Source organism: Dipodomys ordii, unplaced genomic scaffold, assembly GCF_000151885.1.
Source record: "Dipodomys ordii isolate 6190 unplaced genomic scaffold, Dord_2.0 Scaffold18, whole genome shotgun sequence".
NCBI classification, from domain to species: Eukaryota; Metazoa; Chordata; class Mammalia; order Rodentia; family Heteromyidae; genus Dipodomys; species Dipodomys ordii.
In genome coordinates this window covers 18,191,987-18,203,549 of record NW_012267234.1, presented here as the reverse complement: position 1 = coordinate 18,203,549, position 11,563 = coordinate 18,191,987, and the positions used below count along the sequence as shown (strand labels likewise).

The 11,563-nt window shown below is 50.3% G+C and overlaps 2 protein-coding genes across 2 annotated transcripts in view; one reads left to right on the top strand and one right to left on the bottom strand.

Annotated features, from left to right (window-relative positions):
• Dnaaf1 (dynein, axonemal, assembly factor 1) overlaps positions 1 to 1,984 on the bottom strand; it is a 13,719-nt gene extending 11,735 nt beyond the window's left edge. Inside the window, exon 1 of the mRNA XM_013012704.1 lies at positions 1,978 to 1,984. Within this exon, the coding sequence (XP_012868158.1) occupies positions 1,978 to 1,984 (7 nt within the window). The remainder of the gene's footprint in view (positions 1 to 1,977) is intronic.
• Positions 1,985 to 2,922: 938 nt separating this feature from the next.
• Positions 2,923 to 9,663, top strand: Hsdl1 (hydroxysteroid dehydrogenase like 1). Its single transcript, XM_013013024.1, has 5 exons — positions 2,923 to 3,030; positions 4,756 to 4,980; positions 5,521 to 5,966; positions 6,163 to 6,390; positions 7,838 to 9,663. The coding sequence occupies exons 2-5, from the start codon at positions 4,761 to 4,763 to the stop codon at positions 7,934 to 7,936; spliced, it is 993 nt and encodes a 330-aa protein (XP_012868478.1). The 5' UTR covers positions 2,923 to 3,030; positions 4,756 to 4,760; the 3' UTR covers positions 7,937 to 9,663.
• The last annotated feature ends 1,900 nt before the right edge of the window (positions 9,664 to 11,563 follow it).

Here is an 11,563-nt window from a genome sequence, read left to right as displayed (position 1 = left end):
GCCCGTCCCGCGTCAGTGCCTTATTCCTCCCGCACGGTGCGGTGGGCAGCCGCTGGTCGTCAGGTCCCCGAGGACGGACGGCTTGGCCGCCTCCCCTTTCGGGGAGGAGGCCGCCGTTTAAATGCAGCCCAGTGGCTCCATTGTCTTGGGTGTCGGCCCGGGCGTGGGGCGTGGGGCGCCTTCTTATTTCAACGCCTCCTGTGTGCTGATGGGTACTGGGTGTTGGAAGAGAACCGTGGTCTTCCCGGGCGCCGGTGGCTCGTGCTTACAATCCTAACTACTCAGGGGGTGGAGACGCGGAGGATTGTTGGAAAACATCCTGGGCAGCAAAGTCTGCAAGATTCCTTCTCTCAACCAGCAAAACTCAGAATTGGGCCCTGGCTCAAGTGATAGAGCTCCAGCCATTAGCAAAAAAGCGGGGGGGGTGGGGGGAACAGCACTCAGGCCCTGAGTTCAAGGTCCCCCCCAAATAGTGAGGTTCACTCAAAGGAGTATTTTAGTCTGTTTATTAAATATTAGTTGCATAGCAGTGTGCCAGGAGTTGGGGAGTAATAATATTCAAAATGTATGAGATTATATCACATCGTTACAAAAGTCCCACCAGGGTAAGAACTTAAATCTGAAAAGCAGAGCTGTAAGGTTTCTAGAAAATATTGTGGAGATGGCTTCATGACTTGGAGCTAAGGTAGTATTGCTGAAATAAAACAATCATGAACCTTCAAGGAGAAACACTGATACATTTTTCTCCATGGACAATTAAGACATTGATCAGATGCTGCAGAAAGAGACACAGAATATGCAGAGAACTTGCATCTAAAAGCTAAAGAATTTTTAAAAAATTGTACTGGGGTCTGAACTTGGCTTTGCTCTACCACCTGAGCCACTCCTTGGCCCTAGAGTCTTCCAATTCTCTGAGGAAAAAGAAGACAACACTGTGGGAAAAGAGGCACCAGATGGGAACAGATTTCATGGATTAAACAATGGTCCATAAATGTGAAAAGAATTTCAGCCCCTTTGGGGATCAGAGAAACCATGAGGTCTTCAGAACTTGGGGGCAGCTTCTCCTGTGCAGGGGAGGGACCTGGTCAGGGCAGATCCCAGGGGCTCCTGGCCTCTGGTATTGTTGGTTAACTAGACCTGCAGCTGCCATAGTAGGTTCTGCACACTTGAGTATATTTTTCAAATGACAGAAAAGTTTGCTTTAGATACAGTTCCTTGTCCTCTGTCAGCCTGAACTTAGTATCATCCATGGCCCTGGAATTATTTCAATGAATTAATCTTGCCAAAAACTACACATGGCGTGGCTCTAGGCGAGCACCTCAGCTCCTCGCTCCTGTGTCTGAGACTCCCGGTGTCTGCTTCTGCTTGATGGCTCTTGCTTTGGGAACCTGGCTGCATTTTCAGCTTCCTTTCTACTCTCCTAGCTGCCAGACTGACAGTTTATCCCTTTTCGCATTACCACAGAAATGACTTAAAACCACACACACGTTTAAGCTGAGTGTGCTGGCTCACACTCCTGCTCCTGAGCTATGTGGGAGCTGGAGATGTGGGAGTCCAGGTTTTACCAGACAGGCAGATAGCTCACGAGACATTTCAATGGCTAGGCCCAGTGCTGCTCACCCACCTGTGATCCTGGGACAGTAGTTGGGTACTGTGGCACATGCTGCCCATTCTAGAAGTTCTAGGTAGCCCAAGTCGGAGGATTGGAGCCCAGGGCAGCCCAGGGAAGAAAGCAAGGGAAAGAAAGCAAGGCCTTGCTGCCCCTGCCCCCCCCCCAGGGTCTAATAGAAGGACTTGTGGGGGTTACTTTACGTAATGAGACTTGCGAAGGATCAGTGCCGCGTGGTGTCGGGCCGGGTGTGGCCGGCACTGAGCAGGGAGATGGGTTAGGACTGTTTGGGTGAGGGGCTGGGCGCTCTTGGAGTGTGATGTAATGGCTCTGGGCAAGGCCGGCTTTCTTCTCCTGGAGGAGATTACTCTCCATGGTGCACTGAAGGGTCAGGACCGGGAGGACAGGGCAGGTGATTTGCTGACACTTCTCTGAATGGGGTCTGAGCAGATGTGGAAATGCAGCGAGGTCTGCCGAGGTCCCTGCTGTCCATCAGACCCCAGCCCAGGGCTCAGGCTGCCCCTCCCACCTCACCTGTCCCCTCCCCAAATCAGTGCCCTCCTACATGCCCTGAAAAATAAGTTCTTTCTTTCTTTTCTCCCTTCCTTCCTTCCTTCCTTCCTTCCTTCCTTCCTTCCTTCCTTCCTTCCTTCCTTCTTTCTTTTGCCAATCCTGGGGCTTGAATTCAGAGCCTGGGCACTGTCCCTGAGTCTCTCTGCTCAAGGCTAGCGCTCTACCTTCCTGCTTTTTCTGTGTATGTGGTGCTGAGGAATGGAACCCAGGGCTTCATGCATGCTAGCAGGGAGAGGTGGGATGGCAGGTGAGGTGTCTCGGGAAACACAGCTGCCTGCCTGAGGCCCCTGGTATTTTTGTTGCCATTCCCCCCAAGTTATTTTCCTCCAAACTGTCTATCTGTCTATTTGGTCGCATTACTGGGAGAAGAGGTGTAGGAAGGGGGGCACTGGGGTGGGTGGACTGCCCAGGTGCACCCCAGTGCCTCATTCTGAGGTGCAGCCTGGTGGACTGGTCAGTGCTCCGTTCTGAGACAAAGGCGGGAGGCCAGGCACACCCTGGTGCCTTGTTCTGAGGTGAAAGTGGGTGGACCGACCAGCCCCCCCCACTTGTTCTGAGACAAAGGCGGGTGGCCAGGTGCACCCCTCCTGTGACTCATTCTGAGACAGGCAGGTGGGCTGGGCAGGTGCGCCCCGTGCCGCGTTCTGAGATGAAGGCCGTCTGTGCCCCTGGTGCAGGAGAAGTTTTGTGTCTTCTCTGGAAAACTTGAATCTTAATGTTATGTAGTGTCTTCCCAGCTGTGCTGTGAGGGAAAAGAAAGAAGTCTGCGTCTTGTTGGCTTTTATTCACAGCTCGGCCTTTGGAGGACGTGGTCAGTGGTCAGAAGGCCCAGGCCCACGGAGAGAAGGTAAGAGAGGGCTGCGAGCAGCGACTGCAGCGGGACGCTTGGGAGCCCTTGATGTCTGACTCCTCCCCAGATGTTCCGGCTGCTGAGACAGTTGGGCTCCAGGGGCAGGAGTTTCCTCTCCACAGCTGTGGTGTGAGGTCCCCAGAGGCAGCCCTGGCCTCTGTCTTGGAGCTGCGCATGCACAGTGGGCACTGTGCTCAGTGCGTGGTCCGCCCACAAGTGTGCCCACATCAGCGTACGGTCTGTACGTGGGGCGTGCAGCTTCATTGAAAGTACTGTTCCAGCCTCCTGGACACACCCACACCACCAGAATAGGCTTCTATCCCAAGTGCTCAGTGGTCTGAAGTCCTCATTTTCTTCCTTTTCTATAATCTAGCCCATGCTAGGCACATGCTTTGCTTTGCCCCTGAGCTGCTCCTCCGCCTTCTCATTCTGTTACCCTTTAATTGAGAAGGCCTAACACAAGTAATTTTTCTTCCCCTCCCCTTCAATCCCTTCCTTTCTTTTTCCACCCAAGCTGGTCTTGAACTCCCCATCCTCCTGTCTCAGCCTCTTGAGTGCTGGGATTACAGTTTTGCACCATTGTGTCTGACTTGTGTTTGCTTTATATATACTCTGGAGTTTGATTAGTCATAATGAAGAAACACATGCTTTAAAAAAGCTATTTCAAGACCAGCTCACTTAGGATGGTTTAACATAGAGCTTGAAGTTTTAATACTCTTTATCTTTCTTTCCTATGTGTGTGGAGCAGGGGCTACTGGTATTGAACTCATGGCCTAGAGCTTGCTAGGCCAGTTTCTATCACTTGAGTCCCATTCCCAGCAATTCAGAGTGTCACTTTGTTTTTAATAGGGGCTTGTGCTTTCACTTGGGCCAGCCTTGGACTGAGATAGGAGTAACGGGAATTAACAGGTGTGAGCAGTGCATCTCTGGCTCTAATGCTCTTTCTTACAAGAAGTCAGTGTTTTGGTTGTTGGATATGGCTCTCATAATGATAACCACTCAGGCACTGTGGCCCCTGACTTGGCCTGTAGGTCATGCATTCCTTGGTCATGCATCTCCAGCCTGCCTCTGATGGCCAGCACATGTATACCCACCAGTCACATGATGTTTTCATCATCTGGTTAAGTGTCTGCCTCTTCACTCTTTGTTTATTTGCTTTAGGTTGTTTTGCCAAGACAGAGTGTCAGTGCAAGGATAGCCCACGCTGGCCTCTAACTCACCATCCTCCTGCCTCAGCCTCCCCAACGCTTACAGATTTGGCCACCTTACCCTTGTACAGAATGCTTTTCTGTGCAGGCTTGGTTTTGTCTAGGAGGATGCTAAGGTCATCAGGCCAGGGCCTTGCCCACACTGCCTCTGCCTCCTCCACCGTGCCTGTGGCTATGGAGGCCTCTGTACTTGCTGACAACTCTCTATGAATTGAGCCTGTCTTTTGAGTCTGTCATCTTACTCTGCAGGAACAGGAATTAAAAAAAAAAAAAAGAGTTCAGCACATTGTGCTTACTTCTTTCCCCACAACACATAGTGTATAGCATCAGATTTTTAGGAGGAATCTGGGAATGTGGTAATTGAAGGAACTTGTGGAGACCCAGGTATTAACTGAGCAGATCATCAGCTGGCAGGGTGCACAGGCCACAGGCCTTGGAGGAGTCACTGTTACTAAATGCAGGCATCAGGGTATGTGTCCTGCGTGGTCCTTGAACACCTTTTTCCTGTCCCTCAGGTACCATGGCTGCTGTGGACAGCTTCTACCTCTTGTACAGAGAAATTGCCAGGTCTTGCAATTGCTACATGGAAGCCCTGGCATTGGTGGGAGCCTGGTACACGGCTAGGAAAAGCATCACCGTCATCTGTGACTTCTACAGCCTGGTCAGGCTGCACTTCATCCCACGCCTGGGCAGCAGGGCAGACCTGATCAAGCAGTACGGAAGATGGGCTGTCGTCAGCGGTAACCAGATTTTGTGTTCTTTTGTATTTTAAGCGGGAAGCTGTAGTCAAGGAGCTGTTGCATTTGCTGCGATGTTTTCCCGTGAACAGGTGGTTAAGAGTGCCTCTCTCTCCCCGCCTGCCCTCCTCTTCCAAAGACCTTGGCTCCAGACAGCGTCTTCCTTCCACCGCCTCATCTCAGCCTGAGTCAGTCGCACTTCCTGTCCCTCACATTCCCTTTTTGATTTTTGAATTTCTATCACAGTGTCCCAGAAAAGCACCTCCTGGTGCTCCTACAAGCCAGATGGAAGTTTGGAAACAAACTCCTACTTCATCTCTTGCCCTTGTGCTGGATGTAAAACAGCCCTGTCTGACTGTGGAGTGCTGGGGTGTCTGGCACGCAGCCTTTGCATCCCTCATTCAGCATGCCCTTGCCCTGTGGGGGTGGAATGTGCACTCTCTGGGGTGCAGTCGTCTCTGTTGAACTGGCTGTGGGGAGGGAGGTTTCTTGTGGAAGGTCCCTTGGAACAAGCATGCTCAGGTTTCTTGGCTTGCATTTCAGGTGCAGCAGATGGAATCGGAAAAGCCTATGCAGAAGAATTAGCGAGCCAAGGTCTCAACATTATCCTCATTAGTGGGAACAAAGAGAAGGTGCAGACTGTTGCCAAGGATATAGCCGACACCTACAAAGTGGAAACTGATGTTATAGTGGCAGACTTCAGCCGAGGACGAGAGATCTATGTTCCCATTCGAGAAGCCCTGAAAGACAGGGACGTTGGCATCTTGGTAAATGACGTGGGCGTGTCCTACCCCTACCCGCAGTATTTTGCTCAGGTCTCAGAGGACAAGCTCTGGGACATCATAAATGTCAACATTGCTGCTGCTAGTTTGCTGGTCCACATGGTGTTGCCAGGAATGGTGGAGAGGAAGAGGGGCGCCATCGTTACCATCTCGTCTGGCTCTTGCTGTAAACCTACTCCACAGCTGGCTGCGTTTTCTGCATCGAAGGTCAGTTTTTCCTTCCCGGAAAATGAAATCCTCAAACGACAGGCCGTTTATTACAGCCATGAGCTCTTTTCCAGCAGCTCCTGTTTGCTTAGGCTGTATTTTTTTCTGGAATGATAATAAGCAAGTCTTTTCTCCCTCCACATTTGCTTCCATGTTTCCTCTTAAGTTAAGAGCTGCCTCCTCCTCTTTCTTCCAGGCTTACTTAGACCACTTCAGCAGAGCCTTGCAGTATGAGTATGCTTCTAAGGGAATCTTTGTACAGAGTCTAATTCCTTTCTACGTAGCCACCAACGTGGCTACACCTGGCAGCTTTCTGCACCGATGCCCATGGCTGGTGCCTTCACCTAAGGTATACGCACATCATGCAGTTTCTACTCTGGGGATTTCGAAGAGGACCACGGGATACTGGTCCCATTCCATTCAGGTAGGGTGGCTTCTAAGCTTGCTCAGTGACACACGGGCCAGGGTGGAGAGGGGAGGACTGTGCATGCTGACTGTACTCACAGTCTCAGCTTACAACATGAAGATGCTCTCAGTCTGTCTGACAGCTACAGATGGAACACACTGCCTTAGTGAGCGAGGGTGGGGGCCGGAGTGAGAAGGCTGGGCGGGGACTCCATAGTGAAGACTCCAGCACTACTCAAAGGGTGACCTCCAAGTGAACCTCAAGGTGAAAAGCCTGAGACCCCAAGATAGTGCACATCTCCCTCACATGGCCATGACCTCCAGAGTGTCTCTGTATTCTTGGACTCATTTGTTCAGGCAGCAAAGTTTGTTGTTTAAAGTTGGTTGTTCAGACATGACAAAGACCTAGGTCTGTTAAGAGACTCTTGGCTTTGTTAAATATTTAAAATTATGATTCTGAGTATTAGGGAGAGAACTCAGTGATTTATAACAACTGGTTTGTGGTTCATTCAATAATTTGTGCCTTATTATCTAGCATAGAAACTAGCTGTGCACTAATTCAGAATTTTTTAATACTTGGAGGTTTCTTCCCTCCCTCCCTTTCTTTTTCTTTTCTTTTCTTTTTTTCTGCTTAGGCTCACCTCAAACTTTGGTCCTTCAAACCTCAGCCTCCAGTACTGTGTAATTTATATGCACCAATGTTCTAGTTGCAAACCTTGTGTGCACGGATGAGCTCCTTAGGGTGTTCTCCCGAGTGTTTATGAAGCTCATTTGATTCCTGAGGTAGATTCCCCCCTCCCCCGAACTGTTACATTTCCACCTTTTCAATATCATTTTTATTTTACTCAAATTATTTCCAATATTATCAATCTGTTGTGCGACATCCCTGTGTCATTAGGAACCAGCAACACCCAGTGTGACAGCCAGACGTGTTTCCAGACACTGCCATCTCTGGCTGGGATGGGTCGAGACCCCTCCTGGTTCCCTGAGCCCCTTCCTCATGTCCCCAGCCACCTTTTCAAGTACTAGAGTTTCTTAGTTCTCCTTTAAGTATGTTCCAGCCTGTCCCCTGAAGTCAGCTCTTCGTGGGCTACTAACCTGTTAGTAGCTGTTCATCCCATGTGAGATAAAGATGGCATTGGCAACCACACACATCATTTCAGACAGGATGTGCGCATGCACGTGTGTGTGTGTGTGTGTGTGTGTGTGTGTGTATGGTGTGCAGGGGGTGGGGGGGGAGGGGAGAAGGGAAGGAGAGATAGTAACAACTTAAGTTGATCACGTCTGCTTGTTCCCCAATGATTATAGGATTGTGTCTTCTGTGAAAGTTATTCCATACAAACCAGGGGCTGGCTTTCTCCCTTGTCCTTAGTAAGGTTGCAGCTATTTGTCTGATAAATCATGTGTATGAGTGTTGATGGCTTTGGACTCTAACCTTCAGCTTTTTTTCTCTCTCTCATTTTCAGTTTCTCTTTGCACAGTACATGCCCGAATGGCTGTGGGTATGGGGTGCAAACCTGCTCCACCGATCCTTACGTAAGCAGGCCTTGTCCTGCATGGCCTGAGCCTGCGCTGGGAGCCTGCAGTGTTCCCACGTTTGGAGAAACACATATAACTTCTGTGCTGTATTTTCTTTCATTGCTGATTATCTGGCACACTGATTCCTCATTTGCAAAGCAGACTTTGAGAGTGCTGTGAAAAGCTCTTGGGCCACAGGTGTGGCACAGAGCGCAGTGCCAGCCGCCCGGGCTGGGAGCTGGGGAGGGGCCTCAGTGTGGCTTGCCTCCCACTGCCCCGCAGTAGTGTGACTCACGTCTGTCCATGGTGTGTGTCATCATGTTGTCGTCTTCATAAGAGCCCCAGCAACCTAACCCCATGTCACCTGGTGGCGCCTACCGCTGCTGCTGTTGCTTTTTAAGGGAGTTACTTACTTTCTCCTGGTAGACGACTGTGGGATTAGTTTTCAGAAGTTCACTAGGAAGACCATTGCAAAGCAGAGGGCCACAGTGTGGAAGCTTATGTGGCGCCAGGGCAGCAGCTGTGGTGGGTGTGTGGAGATGCTGCCCTTCCCTGAGGGCCCAGAGGACCACGTGTGCTGTGTGCATTATGTTTCTGAGCAGCTTTATTTATGGTTGTGTTTTAAAGTGAGGACGTGTCCAGATGACATAAGTGGAACCTTCCAGGGTATGAGAAGTCTGTCCTCCTCTTGGTCCTATAAACCAGCCCCCAGCCTGTGCTGTAGGTTACCATGTCTCACCCTGCTCCTCTACAGTGCTGTCTTTGTTCCTAGATTTGGTCTGCATCAGGTAACCCTCAGTCAGCTTTTGATTATTGTGGATAAGTAGTGACTTCCCAGTGTGACATCCACCCCTCAGAGCTTGTTCTGTCTGATTTTCAAACACTTTTCTATGTAGTCTTACTGCATTCCCCTGATGTCATGGGTGTAAACATCAAGTATTTATGGAGTTGTAGTTAAAATATGGACACATTATGTGTGTGATACAATGTATTGTATCTGTTAGATAGTAATTTAGAAGCTCACTTTTGGCCTCTGTAGTGGCCTTGTGCATTACATAGTGAATGCTTTTATTGGTGTGAAGACAAATGGCGGGGTGCAGCCTCCCACTGTACAGGTTAGTTTTGGACCTACTGTGAGATGGCTTTAGTTCAGATCTTAGGAAGCCCGTAGTCCTCAAGGGCCACGCTCCTAGTGTCATGTCTATGCAAACATGGCAGAAGGTGCAGATTTAAAACTCAGAGGTTACTACTGTGATGCCAATGCTGGGATATAATATTGTGATACGTAGTAATAATACAATACTGTGATGTGAAAGCTGGGAACTTGGTTGGCAGTGGGGACTGGTAGAGCTATGTGGGTGTTCTGTCAGCGGTGAGGTGGCCTATGTGCTTTTAAACTCTTGGGCCTGCAACCTTGCCCATAGCATCTCCAGCTGAGACATGGACCTGGAAGGTGTTGCTGCTGAAGTTCTGAAGTTCTGTCACTCCTAAATCATGTGTTCAAAGATGTGAAAACGATGCTTGAAGATACTGTATGGCAGCAAAGGATTCAGCACAGATGACTCAAATTCCTCTTCTTGTTGCATGGATGAGAACATTGTTGATGTGAAATAAGTACCAGCAACTTGGTGTAAAAACTGTAGGCTGGGTGTGGTGGTGCATGCCTGTGACTCCAGCACTCTGGATGGTGAGGTAGGATCTAGAGTTCTAGGACAGCCTAGACTCGCAGATCTGGTGCCAGTCATGTGTAAAGTTCTGTGGTGTGGTAGGAAGTCCTTGCCATGTGGTGAAAACAAGTTGTGCAGCTCATCAGTGATGGTTTCAGCTTCTCCCCCTGGTGGGACTCAGCCAGATGGGCTGATTGGGGCAGCTGTGGGCAGTTTGTCCCTCCTTTCAGCATATGATCAACACAGAGACTGCTTAGGTTTTCTAGCCCTGGTAAAGAGCTTTCTACCCTGGAAGCTTGTTGGAGAATTCATCAGACCGTGCACGTTTCCAGCCAGTGTTAAGGATGTGGGGCATCTGCGTCTTGGAGATGGAATCTGCAGGTGGAACAATAAAAGCATTGCATTTCCTTGGAAAAGATTTTGTTGTCAATGTTTGTCAGCTGATGGTTTGGAAAGAGGGTTCTTCTTGTGGAGATGATGGGGAGAATTAATCTGAGAGCGTGTGTGGCTGTAATTCACTAGAATGATGTTGCCGTGCCAATGGTATACCTGCCCTGGGCCTGGGAAGCCCAGGGTGCCAAGTGGCTCTTGATCTCTGCTTAGCTGTGTGTACAGTGAAGTTTTTCTTTATTTTTGAAACAGGTCTGTTTGTAACCCAGATTGGCCTTGAACTGCTTTGTAGCCCAGCTACAAAGTTGGACTCCAACTCTCTGTCCTCCTGCCTCAGCCTCCCAAGTGCTGAGATTACAGGTGTGTACTGCCACACCTGCTATGAGGGGGGGAGGTGTGATCAATGATTTTGGCAGCATGGACATGGTGGCTTGCTCTGAGCCACTGTAGTCAGGTGGTAGGGATGAGCCCAAGTAATGGGTTCTTGCACAAGATGAGTCTGGCATGGTCATTGGAGTTACTTCCACCCAGCCATCACTAAGGGGCAGGACCATGGGGCTGCAGGTGCTGGGCTGGCCAGGCTGCCTCATTGCCTTCCTAAAATGTAATCCTGACAGCTGCCTTCGGTGGATTCTCACTCATGAAGTTGTGGAGATTGGGGCTGGGAAGGTGGCTCGGTGGTAGAGCGCTTGCCTTGCATGCCTGAGGCTGTGTTTTCTTTTTCTGCGCCCCATATGCGCAATGTGAAAAGCGGGGGGTGTGGCTCTGTGTCTCGTGTTGGAGCGCTCTCGTTTTGGTGTGGAGCTGTGGGGGACAGCGCCCAGGCCCAGAGTTCAGGCCCCACGACCGGACCCCCCCCCCAAAAAAAAAAAAGTTGTGGAGATTCTTCCTTTTATTTTGGCAGGACTGGAGTTTGAACTCAGCCTGATGCTTGCTAGCCTAATGCTTTACCACAGAAGTCAAGCTTCCACATCCCTTTTTGCTTTTTTGTTTAAATAGGGTCTTCTGCTTTTGCCCAGGATTTGCCTCAGACTGCAACCCTCTTACCTGTGCATTTTTTTTTGTAGCTAAGATTACAGATGTGAATCTCCATGTTCAATATGTTTGTTGGGATGGGGTCTTGCCATTTGTTTTGGGAGGAGGGGGCCTGGCTGGCTTCCTGATCTCTGCCTCCCAAATGGATAGTATCCCAGACTTGAGCCCATACACCTGGCCCGCCCCCCAGCGCCTCTTCACACCTGTGTCAAGGCTAAAGCTCATGCCTGAAGCTGCCTACGAGGTGGCTCCCAGCACCGCCAGCTGCAGGTCCACTTAACCTCGGGCATCTCTTGCTTGTGAAGTAGCTGCCAGGGCCTGGGAGCCCCGGAGTTCCCCGGTTCAGCTGCTGCCTTTGGCTGTTTCTATTTCAAATAGCTCCGCTTCGCGGGACTGCAGACCCTCTCTTCTGTACGTGGGCCGTGGGTCTGGGAGGTTGCGGTAGGGCTGGGAACGGTGGTAGCCCGGGACCCTGTACCCGGCCCTTGCTGGTCCCTAGATTCCGAGAGGGGCGGGGGGGGGTGGAGGCTGTGTGACCCCTCGACCTGGGCTGATCCCAGAAGAGCACCCCAGAAGAGCACT

Bases quoted from the DNA above. Each gene is read 5' to 3' on its own strand.
- Hsdl1 (XM_013013024.1), top strand. From the start codon at position 4,761: ATGGCTGCTGTGGACAGCTTCTACCTCTTGTACAGAGAAATTGCCAGG. The intron at 4,981-5,520 runs GTAACCAGATTT...CTTGCATTTCAG, and splicing joins AAGATGGGCTGTCGTCAGCG to GTGCAGCAGATGGAATCGGA. The intron at 6,391-7,837 runs GTAGGGTGGCTT...TCTCATTTTCAG, and splicing joins ACTGGTCCCATTCCATTCAG to TTTCTCTTTGCACAGTACAT.